Source organism: Silurus meridionalis, chromosome 1 (assembly GCF_014805685.1).
Source record: "Silurus meridionalis isolate SWU-2019-XX chromosome 1, ASM1480568v1, whole genome shotgun sequence".
Lineage (NCBI taxonomy): Eukaryota > Metazoa > Chordata > Actinopteri > Siluriformes > Siluridae > Silurus > Silurus meridionalis.
Window position 1 is genome coordinate 17322979 of NC_060884.1, and position 15841 is coordinate 17338819.

Sequence of the window (15841 nt, forward strand, 5' to 3'; positions counted from 1 at the left end):
TCGTTCCTTTAATCGTGTTTTCTTGAATCAAGATATCAGGGAAGTCACTGATTAGCTCATAACGGTCCTTTACTCATTTCTTTCCTAGTGAGAAATGTGCAACATATTGTATTTGTATTTTATCCATATTCGGACTAAATTCATTCAAAAAACAACGGATTTTTACAGTAATATTTGTAGTTATTATTATTCCTATTATTATTATAATAACTATTTAATATTGGCTTAAAAAAAAACATTTTAAGCGGCACCATTAACTAACTAAGTGTGTGAAAATTGTGTGAACTTCACAGGCATTCATGTGACACTAACAGAGTAGGAGCCTCTCCCTAAATCCATAATCCCCTCGTTATATCTCTATGTGCGAGTGTGACATGGGAGACAGAGAAGCAAACATGCATGAAGTATGCGCTGCTCTGCTGCCCTGCTGTACAGCTCTTGCTAATGACCAATCGTGTGTGAACCTCCCTCAGTATTTAGTTTGGAATTAAACTGAAGAACATTTTACAACCAAATACCACAGATGGAAGATATTTCCATGAAGTATTCGCTTTTAGATGCAGCACTGTCCTTTTTATTTTAATGTTCTGTTCAGGACTAAACCCATTATATATTTCTTTTATATGAGAATGGAACAATACCGAAACCATGAATTAATTTTACAGCACGAAACTTCATGTGCCTGGCTCAGTTTCTGTTTTCACTTAAAAATCACTTTTGTTAATAGTATTTATATTACAGAGATGATGTCTAGGTGTAAAAAATGACTGGTCTACAGTTAACAGCAGCAAACGGGCAGAAATGATTGTAAAAAATAAATATTTCCACGAAGACATTTTTACTAAGCCTGCTTGGTTTTCTGAGCAGCACAGCGGGCAGCACTGTTGCCACACAACTCCAGGGTCCCCACTTCGATCATTTTTTATGATTTATATTATTTATACATTTTAGGGATTTTTCTTTCATTTTTATCTTTCTGAAAATGTTTTTTAAAATCCCACCCAATTACTAACTGCTCAGTAACACTTATCACATGTTTGCAAATGGCTGCATTGGCTGCATTAGAGGGTAGCGTAACACACTCGAAGGAGAGTGCTTATCTGCGTTCTTCCTATTGGCTCATGTCTCTTTATTCTTGTTTACAAATGGCGGTGGCCTTTTATTAGAATCGGGATTCTAACTCGCAATCTCCCAATGACAGGACAAACGCTGTTCTGTTGATCCACTTGGGAGTTACAGTCTGTGCATGTTCTCCCCATGTCCATATGGTTTCCCTCTGGGTTTTCCAAAAAATGTGGAGATTGATTGGCTGTGCTCAGTTATCCCTTAGTGTGAATATGTGTGTGTGTTGTGTGTGTGTGCGCACAGGGGACCCTACAATGGATGGGTGTTCCGTTCAGAGTGAACTGCCACTTCAAGCTCTGTGTTCCTGGGATATGATCCGGACCCACAGCCACAAATCTTTTATTAGTGTTTTTCTTATTGATTCACGAGCTTTTGGGAAGATTTATGGTATTATTGATTCCACTAATCATCATGATATTTTACCCGAAAATCTGGTTTGGGCCTATTGATTGCATCCAGATCAACACAGAAATGGTTGTGGGACACAAGAAAACAAGGTTATGCAACAATCAGTCCCTGGATTTGAACCCTGTTGAAAACATGTGGTCCGAATTGAAGCGGGAAGTCACATGCACAAGCCTAAACATATAAAGGAGCTCAACAATGTTCTGCAGAAAGAAGTACAAATAAGATCCATCATGTTTTTCAATCTTCGTAGATATTAGAAAAAGAGGTCACCTCCAGAATTATTGGCAACTTTTGGTAAGGATGAGTAAAAACCTTTTTATTTACAATGTCACAATGATGTGAGAGAAATAATTAAAGTACATGTATTCTAAGAAAATGGAAAAACTACTCCTTACAAAAGTTATCATTATTTGCACCTGTAGATATTTTAAGAAGTAAAATACAGCATAAATGTTAAGGACCTCTTTAAGCACTCATCCATCACTTCCCATATCATTGGGGTATAAAATAAGGTATATGCCCAATCTTCACAGTCATTCATTACAATTAAGAATATCAGAGAATACTAAATAAGGAGAGACAGTATGCCCTATATATAAATCAGTCACTGGATACTGAGAAAATTTTTAATTGCCTTAATTTATTGTTGAGAACAGCTAGCGCTTGAACCTGAAAAGGAATTTTTTTTTGCCCCCCACTTATGGTTAAGAAGGTGGTTAGAAAGGCACACAACACTCCATGAATCAGAGGTGGAGATCTGCACAACATGATGGCATTCTGGATTTCTGTAATGATAATTTGATATATAGTTAAAAGTGCAAATAAAATGGAATCGAATTTAAATCTAATTGAATTTAAAATGTCATCTCAATGCCAACAAACTATTTGGAAGTTGTACACAAAAAAAGCCCTTTCCTTCATCTAACCACAAATGCATAGCACCTGTAGTTTGCTAGCCATTACACAAACTATGACTGTAAGCCTGTTTTAAGGACAGATGAGACCAAAACAACTGTTTTGCCAACAAACATTTGAGGTGGGCTTGACATTGAAAGAAGTATGGTTACACAGAAGACAGATGAATCCCCAATGTTTAGTCTGATGAAGGATCTATGGTAGCTGGTTTTCCTCCAAAGGCCTTTAAACTTTGCCATCATGGACTCCATGATGTACCAAGGGATTAAAATGCAAATCTGGCAGCATCAGTCAAGAAGCTACAACTTGATCCGCCAGCAGGATAACAATTTAAAACATATGTTTAATTCCAATCACCGAAGGGTTCAGTGACCTTAGAATCAAGCGTATTGACATGGTCATCCAGGCCGTGGGTGACCAAAAATTCAATTAGAACACATTCAATAGAGTTCAAATTCATGTTTTATATGTTCAGTGAGGCTAATTAACCACACATTTATTTCATCATTTAATTTTATTTTACCATGAATAATTATTCTAAAGCTGACTGCAAATATTGAGCATTGCTATGAAATGAGGAGAAATGGCCTGCCCAATGGTCATCCATTGTTAATAAGAGAAAATAAGGTTATAGATTTTCTCCATGTGATCACACCTCTGCTGGATATGACCAATTAACATTCCTGTTAAGCACACAAGTTTGGGGGTTAATAGGCCAGCAAAGACATGTGCATGGCCTCCAGGAATCCCTTGTTATACACACCAGTTTGTGCATGAGTGAGGAAGATAAGGTCATCAAATTAAAAAGAACAGACCGTCAATGTGAATAACGTGATGAAGACCAGCTTAGACGTGATCATAATTTTTGAAACAACATCTGGACCAGCTGGCACAACACTGAATTATTACAAACGTAGTCGTGTCACAAGTAGATAAAATGCTGCCCATTCCCTTATATTGCACCGCAGTGAGCTGCCTGTCCGGGCAATTTCATTGCCTGGAAATCAAAGCTACTAGACATGCAGAATGATACTAATTGCCAGTTGGGGTTCCCTTTTCCCATATAATCTTTCTTTGGCTAACATGCACATATTCATCCAAAACAGTAAGGTTTCCAATGGGTTTATCAATCATCAAACCAAAATCTCGCTGGGCTCACCATTGATCCGGAGTAGCATTTTTGCAATGCTGCACTAATAACAAGACCACAGCCTCAGTGGACAAGCATAGCAGTCATTATTCTGCAAATAATTTGAAACCGGTCCCAGCCACAAACCCCAGATCTCCAATGAGCTGTTTGAAGAGTACAAGCCTGCCAGTCTGTTCGTTTCTGCCCCATCCCAGGAGAGAACAATTATACTAGTGTGATTACAAAGCCAAATAACTCAGCTCTACATTATAATGCAGAAATCGTGTCTGGGCATGTTTAAAGGCAACGGCACAACCACATCAAACCACTAAAACAAACTGGCCCTTTAGGCATAGCAAAGGAAAATGAGAGAGGTCAGAATTCTTAATACGAACAGTTCGAAATATAAAAAGAAAAGACATTTTGATTATTAGCAACAACAAAAAAATGAAATCACTAGAACAGTAGTTACTTCTATAGCGGACAGTCCACGGTGGTTTTAATGAGCCAACATGTTCCAGTCCAGGTTGCTGTCATTGAGATGTCACAGTAAAATCTACAACCTAACATGCGGACAAAATAAGAGTGGGTCACACGCTAACAAGCACACAGGAACTCCGTCGGCAGACATAACAAAGTCACATCCTGAAATAAATGAGCAATGGCAACCATCTTCTTTAGAGAATATATTCACTGCACTAAATATAGACATGAATAAGCTGCCTGATGCTGCTACCTTGACAAACTGTACTAGAGAAAAAGACATTGGTATAGATTATACAGGTCTTTAAAAATAAACTGTACACATTTAGTAAGCCCTGTGGATGACAATATTATTACCCTGGAAGAGGAAACTCCCACCAGGATAGAAATGTTTTAACATAGGATAAAGATCAGTAAGAAGAACTTTATATTTGTTTACAGGTTATTGTTCCCCTATAGAGTAAAAAGGAACATAAATCATGTCATAAAGACACCTCCATACTGATAAAAGTATAGCTTAAATCTATCTATCTATCTATCTATCTATCTATCTATCTATCTATCTATCTATCTATCTATCTATCTATCTATCTATCTATCTATCTATCTTTTTTTGTTGTTCCCTTTTTTTGTTAATGTTAATATGTTAAAACTACAACCACTGGACATGTCGGGTAGTCCATTTCATAATATTTATATTTCATTTATTTAATTTGCATGCATAAAAAATAATATATGGAAATATGTCTCGTAGGTTTTTAATGCATGTTTAGCACGAGTTACTTGCATTTTTTCCCTTATGCGACCTTACTTCTTCAATGCTTGCAATTTTTTTATTAATTAATTGATTGCTTAAATAAATAGATACATACATAGATACAGACCTAAAGACATATAGACAGACAGACAGACATAAATACATAACATTCTGAACTCCTAAGCTTTCACTACTAACACAGTAAAGCTGATCATGTAGTTATTGTTATTTGTAGTTATTTGTTTGCTTGTTTTTTGTTTGTGACAGAGCTGATGTGAGCATTGAGGTGATTCATTGGGTTTTTTTGTTTGTTGGTTTTTAAGGTGGTTCAAATGTGTCTAACCCCATAAACAAATTGTTTTGCTTGTAATGTGAGCAGCCATACTGTGTAGGTTACACACTGCATGTTTATTGACTCAAAAGAATTAACTAATGTTGCTAAAAACACATAATAGATAGATAGATAGATAGATAGATAGATAGATAGATAGATAGATAGATAGATAGATAGATAGATAGATAGATAGATAGATAGATAGATAGTCATTGAAAACAAATTCCTATTTGTGATTATAATTTGTTAAGCACACACACACACACACACACACACACCCCACTGGCTATCCTGCTTAAATATGACCATTTACTAATATTTTATTACAGTAAGAGTACAAACCCCTTTTTACATTTCTACTTGAGTAAAAGTACAAAGTACTTTAAATGTTCTTAAATATCAAAAGTTTAATGAATGATTTATAATGAAATATTTCATTGTTCTACACATCATTAATTTTTGTGGAGAGTTTGTTATTGTTACAGGTACTCGGTAAGCGAACGCCTCACAAACTCTCGCGAGAACTGCGGGGGGTTCCGGCGTGGTCTCGCGACAGGTTCTTATTTAACTCAGTTCATGTCTTCAGTCCAAAGTAGCGAGGACCGGCGTGTTAGTGGAATGAGAATTAAGATATTATGAATTAAAATGTGCTGAAGTCAATGTTTCCCTCACACAGACACACACACAAACACGCACGCACGCAATATCAGTATCGACACTAACCACTGCTCCCGTCCAATGAGGGAGAGAGTGGGAGCAGAGTGGATCTCTCGCCCACCGCCCACATCCACTTATTATCCCTGACAATCGGATGCTGAAGCTGATACACTGCACTTCCCACAGCTGAGCTGCTCTGCTTCAACTTTCAGCTCAGAATTATATCAATTAATACGATAAATTGACTGTAACTGCGAGTTTTGGATTGAAATCTAGGTGCTTGGTCGCTTCATTTCCTCTCTAACAGATATAAAGAGTAGGTACAGCGCACGACGAATGGAAAAGTAGATATGATAAAGTCCACCGCAGGACTGCTGAACTAGTGTTTTGCAAAGAGACAAGGGAAAACCGTTTGTCTTAAGATGCTGCAACTGCGAAAGCTCGGGAGGTCTGGAGGAAGCGGACCTGAGAGAGCGCATAGGATCTGCCTGCCCTTCATCCTCCTGCTGCTTATGTTCACTCCGAGAGTGGATTCGTCCTGGTGGTGAGCGCGTTTTCATTTCCTATCCACCAAATCTGAGCAAGAGACAGAGGTCAGTGCACTTGCTATAGAGGGGTTTCTGTCGTGTGGAAGTACCCATGAGATCACTCAGAAAAAAAGTTTCAGAGTATCGAAATTGTTTGACAAAACAGCAATCTAAAAAAAATAAAAAGTATGAAAGTGCATTTAACTAGAAAACAGAAATACATCGTTAAATATAGTGTAAACGATTAGAACCGAATAGACAATAAATATGCTGTCAAAAATAAAAGTAGGTAAATCTTTTGTAACCGTATAGAGTCTTTGTCTGCTGAGATGCATGTGGTGTGCATTTAATTATACGTGGTTATTAAGGTACGTAGTTTACTTACATAGCTTAATTATATTTTAAGGAGATAAACAAAAAAAACTAAATCTATTAAAGATCCAAACAATTTATTATCAAATATATTTTAATACCTTTATTTATGAAAGGGTGAATATATAGAGATATATAGTGTAATGTACAGGATACATATCCAATAAAACATATGTAAAAAAAAAATAAATACACATCATTAATATATATATATATATATATATATATATATATATATATATATATATATATATATATATATATAAATCATCTCAATATTAAGTTAATATTAAATTAAATCATATCAGGGAGTATCATATCATATATCAGATCATATCAGTGATCAGAAGGTTGTTCTCACTGTAATGTGCTGCACTTGAATTTGTGTCAGATAGAAGTAGATTTTCTTAAATTTTTTGTGTGTTAAAGCATTTTGAGAGTGTGACTAAGATAGATTGCTAAGATAAAAAAAAAGATCAAATATTGTACATGAAATCTGATTTGATCAAGTTTGGAAAGTCTTTCAACAAAGCAACTTACTTACGCTCCTCTACATTATTAATACATTAATAACCACGAGTTTCATATTAATATATAACCTTCACTGAAGCAAAAAACTGGATGTAAATGGATGTTAATATATACGTGACTATGGTCTTGAAATTACAATGTCCGGTGATGGTGCGACATGGTGTTATGTTATACACAGAAACGGTCTTGTGGGTTTTTGATATAAATGTTAAATATGATCTTTTTTAAACTAATAAAGTCGCTAACACTATATATTTATTCTGTCAAAGCAGGCTTTTTGGTAGTATCATGTGAAGGCAGTAATATAATTAAAAGTTGAAAAATACAGTGTTTGGCTGGCACACTGGTGCAGTGGTTAAAGATCCTGCTGTGCGGGTTGTGGGTCCCTAGTTTGATTTTGAGCTCAAGTTACTGTGTGTGTACTGGGTGCAGTTGAGGAATGTTCTACACTCATCTGTGTGGGTTTCCTTCCACTTACTTAAAAAATAAAAAAAACTGTACACTCATTTACACCTCTGGGCAATTTAGCACTGTATAACCTATCAAACTTACTATGTTTGTTGGACTGGTAGTCTTTCCAGGGTGTATTCTCACCATGTGCCCAGGATAGGCTCCATATCCTCCATGACTCAGACCAGGATAAAGCAGTTATTAAACGGATGGATGAATGAATGAATGAATGAATGAATGAATGAAAGGACAAATGGACAGACTATTGTGTTACTCTTTGAACATTTAGGTCTTGTGTGTGATATAATGCAGTTTGCTTGATTTTGTGGCAGAATCTTTATTTATTCAGGAGGATTTTATCTTTGACAAGTTGTTAAAAGAATAGTCTTTTTGTATGATGAACAAGTGCCTTTATTTTATATTAGTGGTGTCAAACTAAAAGCTGCTCTACATAATCCATACCTCATAAACTATTTCTTAAGTAAGCTATCAACACTAGAGGGATAGATAATCCTTTTTCATTACTTTTCTCAATTTGGTTTATTAAACTAAAAACAAATCTACCTAAAATGATAAGGTAAATAAACCATAAATCCATTGCTTGTTGTTGGTTAGCAGTAGCAGTAGCAAGACTGACCAACTACCAAAACAAAGCTAGGCTGTTTAAGCTAGTATATTGTCTTTAACAGCTGGTAATGGCTACCAAATACTCTGTAGTAATTATTTAAAAAGAATAACACAACAATAATTGAATTATGATTTTATTGGTCAATTAAGTTAAGTAATAAGGAAGATAGAAGAATTACCAGCTGACAATGTTAGCCTACCAGTTTGATCTGATTTTTCACCAGCACTTAGTTGTGCTATTATTATTATTATTATTATTATTATTATTATTATTATTATTATTATTATTATTATTGTTATTATTATTAATATTAATATTATTAATAATGATTATTATATACAGCTACCTAGATCATCTATATTATAAAACCCATCTACCATTTTAATTGCTAGTATCTTGCTAGGTTAATATTAAGTAATTTTTTAAAACTCTATTTTGCGTTTATCCAAGATATTTTGTTTAAAATGGAATAACTAAAAAAAGTAAATTGTGGCAAAGCCTTGCATAATGTTAACCAATCGGCACAATCTGTCTGAGGCTAAGCTGCCTTGAAGCTACACTGACTGGTAATATCACACATGACCACATGACATTCTTGTTCATAACCACAGACTTTGTTTCATTTTGGTAACAGGTTATTGCTTTTCAGCTCCCATACAGAAGATGTGATGAAACATTGAAAGATTTCTCAATTAAACATTACTCTCTGTCACCAACTGAGGTATCTGTGGGCATTCCATCACGTCTCAGTGGTAGCAATATCGACATAGCCCAAAATCTCACCACGCTTTTAGGCCGATTGTGTTGCAGCCTACAGCTGTGTAAACAACAGAAAGTCTCTGTAGTCAACCCAATTTTAGATACTTGCCCCCTACCAATGTGAATGTCCTCTTTCTCAAACAAACCAGTAAACAACTCTTTACCTGTATAATTGTAGCTGTGCTGAAGTAACTAGGGCCCTGCTGCTTCATGTAGGCCACTGGGAATCTGTCTGTGTGAAGTTTAGCCAGTAAGACAGCTATGGCTGTGCGCCTGCAGCCACAAAAACCATAGTGATAAATATCTCTCTTTTGGTACAGTAATTTATGCAGTTATGGGGATTGTTGTCATCATAGTAATCAATTTACACACAGTGCTTTTCTGGCTTGCAAGCATTAGTCTTTCCCAATCCCAGACACATGTGGCTGATAAGTCTTTTGCTGTAGAGAAAATGTCTGTGTGTGTGTGTGTGTGAGTGTGTGTGTGTGTGTGTGTGTGTGTGCACGCATGTAGGATAAATAGGGTAGCTCTCTAGAGCAAGGCCTCCCTGGTTGTTGGTGAGAAAGGTCTTGTGCTGCATGTGTATGTGTGTGAAAAAAGACAGGGACATCCATAACAGGAGTGGAAACTAAACACAGTGTTCATCTGAGCACTGTCGCACGAACTTGGTTACAATTGATTGGATAATGAGATCCAGGAGGATCTCTGTGTGTGTATGGGTTAGACCTGAATCAGAGAGGCCAGTTAGAGGATACTGTAATTCACATTTTACCATTATGGACTACTTTAAGAAACATTAATAATATAGATAAACCGTGACAGTATAGTAGTATAAGTATAATCTACTACAGCATTATGAGGTTTTACAAAAGATGAATGTAGAACTCTAAGGTGTACTTTGGCTTGTACAGAGATTGTTCTATATAGAAAAATTTTAGGAATTGAAAAACCAGAAAAAACTTGAGGGATCCCTTTCTAACTCTTAAATGTGCATAATAAATCATTACAATATTGTAATATATGTAGATCGATAGATGCTCATCTCATTTGTCGCTCTCCTCTTGCACAGGTACATTGGTGCACTTGGTGCACGGGTCATATGTGACAACATTCCTGGTCTGGTCAACAAGCAGCGGCAGTTGTGCCAGAGACACCCAGACTTAATGCAGTCCATTGGCGAGGGAGCCAAAGAATGGATTCATGAATGCCAGCACCAGTTCCAGCACCATCGTTGGAACTGCAGCACGCTGGAACGAGACCACAGTGTCTTTGGTCGCGTCATGCTCCGAAGTGCGTTCCACGCTGCCTTACAATGCACTTATGAATTACAACACATTGATAAAACATTGATTACAATAACACAAATAATCATTCAGGGATGTGTACTATGATTGCGTATAAGTAGGACATTCCAGAATAAGGGAAAGGGAAAAAGCTGTCAGTTCTCAGATTTCCAAAATGGGCCGGAGTCTAAAAGAGAGTGGATATTCTCCAAATACAAGTGGTGAGCAGGGGGATCTGCACAGCCGATGTATAAACAGTAATAGGAGATGTAAATATTTGTGAAGATGACTCTGGCAGACAGACAAAACTGCTCACTGTGAGATATAACCCTCTGTTTTGGCTAAGTGCATAAGCTGGAGAATGAAAAATGAGGGGAATAGGGGTCATCGTGTTCTCCACAGTAGGAAAAACCACACCTCAAGGCTTTGAGTGCAGTCATCCAGACACTGAAGGTGAGGGAGTGTTGGTCTGAGTCAGTCTGAGAGTAGGAAGTTCCAGGGTGGCCTTCCATACTTGAATACACCCAGCATGTCTAGAGCTTAAACCTGAGACGATGGTAATTTTGTGATGATCTATCACAAGGACCAACACACCATCACACCTGTTTCAGTAAAAGGAGCTGTATCTATGCTGAGACGTAGATGGATTTTGAAGGACTATTGAATGGTTCCATTGACTTCCATTTTTTTTTTTTTTGTGATTTATAGCTGATAAGATGAACCTATTTGTCTGACCCTGGCAGGTAGCCGTGAAGCAGCATTTGTGTATGCGATCTCCTCTGCTGGAGTAGTGTATGCAATCACTCGAGCCTGCAGCCAGGGGGAGCTCAAGAGTTGCAGCTGTGACACCCAAAAGAGAGGAAGCACACGTGATGAAATGGGTGACTTTGACTGGGGTGGCTGTAGTGACAACGTGAATTATGGTATTAAGTTCGCCAAAGCCTTTGTGGATGCCAAAGAGAGAATGGTAAAAGATGCCCGAGCACTGATGAACCTGCACAACAACCGCTGTGGCAGAATGGTGAGGATGGTGATAGGCTTCCATAACAGTGGTAAATCAGGAGATGGTTGGTTCTTTCAGTGCTGTCTGTTGACATACACATTAAACGGTATCTCTGCTCTAAACTATGACAAATCCCATAAAAACCTCATTACACTACCTATAGCTTGTCTATGCTAAACTGTATGCTACACTAATACTACTCTAAAGGTGAAGTCAGTTCTTGCCTTATGGAGATGCTCAACCATTGTTCTTCTTAGGCAGTTAAGCGCTTTATGAAACTGGAATGCAAGTGTCATGGCGTCAGTGGCTCGTGCGCTCTGCGGACATGTTGGCTCGCCATGTCTGATTTCCGGCGCACAGGAGACTACTTGAGGAAGAAGTATAACATGGCGGTGGAGGTCACAATGAACCAGGATGGCACAGGGTTTATGGCGGCAGACAGGAACTTCAAAGGAACGACCAAAAACGAACTGGTGTATGTGGAAAACTCTCCAGATTATTGCCTCATGGATCGAACTGCAGGTGGGTGAATAGTCACAACTATTGAGCCTTGGTGAACTAGTCAGTATAATATGCAGAATGGTGTGATTTCGTAGAAAAAGACTGGATGATTGAGTTTGATCTTTTCCAAACCTCTTATTCTTGGACTTGAGTTTGGTTTAAAGGCCAAAAAGCATAAGGAATATTCAAAACAATCACATTTTTTCAATTTTAGACTCCTGAACAACCTGTCCATATCCTTGACATAGGTAATGACACTCACTGGTTGGATCGTGAACACTGGATGCATCATTATGCTATATCTGTTTCAAACATATGTTTCAGGTTCTTTGGGCACAGCAGGGAGGGTGTGCAATAAATCTTCCAAGGGCATGGACGGCTGCGAAGTCATGTGCTGTGGTCGTGGATATGACACCACCCGGGTTAAACGAGTCACCAAGTGTGAGTGCAGATTCAAGTGGTGCTGCTCGGTGGAGTGCCAAGACTGTGAGGACACTGTGGATGTTCACACTTGCAAACCACACAAGCGCCCAGATTGGCTAGACCTTACTTGATTTCTGTGGATGTGGCCAATTATTTCACAATTTTCTCTTCTCAGGAAACCTACATGGACCAAAGAATTGTAGGTTGCATGGTCTTGGTTTACTGGTCTCCATGCCAACAGTGCAGAAATAAAAATGTTCTTTAATCAACAACATTGCTATCAAAAGGACCTCAGATAAGAGCAAAGAAACTGCTGCTTTAACATGTACAGATCCAATTTTTACAACTTCTTTTGTTATTTGTGAAAACTGGGGACTTGACACTGGACACAATGCATCATGATTATTATCTGCAGCAACTGTGTGAAAATAAAAGAGGACTTCTTCAAATGGAAACTGACTGGAAGCATACACTCCTGTATAATTTGTACACTAAAAAACAAATCTGCAAGAAGAGCTCATACGTTTTTTTTGGTACACGGAAGGATGCAGCATTTAACACGAGGCAACGCGATAGTTACGTTTCTTCGAAAGTCTTTGCAGTTTAACAAATTTGACAAATACAGGAAGATCAGATTCCCTGTAAACAGTTTAGTCATTATACCTTAATAAGATGTTTTTACTTTAACCTTTTGTTATTGAAACTGAATATCTAAGCACTTAAGCATAATTTTATATGTAAGCACTTTTTTGTGACTGTTTATATAAGACTGTGATCATAGGTGGTTCATGTTTAGATTCTCTCAGAAATTGAATATTGTTTACATTGAATTAAATTGAAAAAAAGAAAAACTAATCTGACATACAGATAAAATGTCATTCCGTTTAATTTCAGAGCCAAGACTGTCCTGAGACATTGGGTTGATAATGGACTGGATATGATTTATTTTGCTTTCAATGACACAGGGATGTATTTCATGCAGTGGAATGTGTACGGTGTTGACTGGCTTGACATCATTTGGACGTGAATACAGGACACAGCTTATCCTTAGGCAAGCCCTTGATGTTTGACATAACTTGGCAGCAGTCGATTGCAGAGTGCTGTTCATCTACAAGGATATCAGTAATGGAGAAGCATTAGACGAGAAGTATTAGACAATATTCAGTACTATTATATCACCATTATATTGTGAATGGAAAAAAGGGCCAACAGTGCATCCTTGTGCATTTCATACACCCCACACTAAAACACACCTGCATTTATTAACTGAATTACACAGTAGTTCCTATATTGTATACTTGTTTTAAGATAGATAGAAGTGATTATTGTCCATCCGTCTTAACAGTTCTTAGTTTTTGTCTTCATGCTACACTAAATGTGATACTAAATGTCAAATCCTTACCATATAAAGTTATAGTGTTCCAATGATTGAGTAGTAAAAATAGCCATGGCATGGCTATGGCAATCTGTCTGTTTCTAAATGTGTTATTAAGATGGATGAGCAGAGTCAGGGCTTTGGCATACTAGTGGTGTCATGTACAAGATGAGGAGACTTGTGCTGTTCTGAGTTAAGCTGACTGGAAAGTTTTTTTTAATGAAAAAAATATGAAAATATAATCAATAATAAAGAAAAACAAAAGTGTATTTAAAAATAAATCTGTTAGTATTCCCAATTGCTCGATTGCTTATAGCTTATTGATTTTTTTCTTTCAGGATCTTAACCAAACGATGTCTCTTTTTCCATTCCCTGCTAAAACCCCCCCTTTCAGATGATGTTTTCTGGCATTTGGCAGCATCATCTTTCACCTTTCTTACCAGAGGAAAAGATTATATGTTGAGAAAGACTTCAGGAAAACATGTCAGTGTGTTTACTTTAAAACAGTGTAAAATTGCTCCCTTGATACTGCACGGCTGATGGTGAAATTTATACATGTTCTTAAAGAAAAACACCCTACCATTTTAATTAACACACTAATCCCTAAAATGTAGTGTTTTGGTTCTTTGAATGTCATTGCTGTTTCCTGATACAAGGGGCATTAGCGGTGGTTGATTAAAGGGATAACAAATGTAAACACTGCATGACCGTTTTCACACAGTGCCAAGTGTGTGTGGTCCCAGTAACTGCTTTTGTTTGGAGTTCTACGCTCAAGATAATGATCTTGTCAGCCTGAAAACCTTCCAGCTGTTTTCAATTCAGCCAAATATAACATTTGGTTATTTATTTCTCTTTTTCATGACGAGTTTGAGGTAGTTCTTTCAGAGTTGGCTCAGGAACCCTGATGAAATAGTATGTATGCTACCATTTCATTAGCTTAGAAGATAGATGGCAAGTCAAGGGCTTACAAGGAGAACATAATTCTTGCTATTAGAATTTGTGTAACATTTTACTTTGGCTAAATCTAAGCTGTTATTTAACTTGATTTAATGCACAAAAAGGGGTACAGGAGCAATGGTAATAGACTTAATATCTAAACTAGTCCCCCTCAAATGCATGTGCTTACACTATACAGGTTATTCTTTGGTATTTTAGATATATACAAACAGGTAGGTCTTATTGGGTGCTTCTCTATCCTGGCTGTAGTTCTTGGTTTTGGTCAGTACTAGAGTTCGGCCCTGAGGCCAGATTTATTGGGAAGTCTAGTGTAATGTATACATGACGTTTGTGTGTAGGGTTGGAGGGTGTAGGACGCCTGCTGCCAGGCTAATGGTATGGGATTAACACATAAAAACTCTTACCTGGTGTGTATCTGACATAAATGACACTCTCCTTACCCTTTAGGTGCTACAGTCAGGGATTATCAGAGGTATTATTGTGCACTGATCTGAACGCAGCTTGAAGACTTAGGGGTTTTCCAACTCGTCCACACTGCTACAGACCAATCTCCTTGTTCATGTTATTTCGCTTGATCTCATGGGGATCCTATCGAACAGCTAAGGCAGGTCATTTTCAAAGCTGCCTGAGGATACATGGATTTTAATACTCTTGCCAGACAAAGCAGTTGCGTGTGTGAAGATGTTAAGAATGTTGAAAGCAGCCATTTTGGAAATCCCACTAAGCTTATGGAGCTATTGGCCTTCCATAGTTAATGCGCCATCAAGGAAGCACATATGCCAGGACACAGGGTCTCTGGATACAAAGCTGGCAACACAAATATAGAATGTTTAGAAAGGTGGATGTAGCCATTTTCACCTGCGGCAACTCTACTTCGCCAGACTGCTTATGGCCGTGAGATGATTTTCACCACAGTGCTAAGAGATTTTGTTTTAAAAAGGCGAACTTAGAAGTACTAGGCCAATGACTAACTACAAAATCTTATCCAGCAACCTGGTTACTGCTTTAACCTCATTCAACATGAACAAGTAGTGGTTTTGATCCTGTAAAGTGTTGTTGTGTAAAGGACTTGTTTATGAAAGAAGCTAAAAACACTTTCATGATTTACTGCCTCTCCAACATATACAAGGCCAACTGGTTCTGCCAGTTGTTGCTATGGCAGAATGCCTCGCCTCTATATATCACCGTGGCACTCACTGCCAAGGGTAATGCATCTAGTATTAT

General features: G+C 37.5%; 1 protein-coding gene across 1 annotated transcript; it reads left to right on the forward strand.

Annotated features, from left to right (window-relative positions):
- The first annotated feature begins 5977 nt into the window (after positions 1 to 5977).
- wnt2ba (wingless-type MMTV integration site family, member 2Ba) lies at positions 5978 to 14027 on the forward strand. The gene is made up of 5 exons (XM_046859706.1): positions 5978 to 6352; positions 10145 to 10365; positions 11102 to 11379; positions 11619 to 11883; positions 12187 to 14027. Exons 1-5 carry the CDS (start codon positions 6231 to 6233, stop codon positions 12414 to 12416), a joined length of 1116 nt encoding a protein of 371 aa, XP_046715662.1. The 5' UTR covers positions 5978 to 6230; the 3' UTR covers positions 12417 to 14027.
- Positions 14028 to 15841: the final 1814 nt, after the last annotated feature.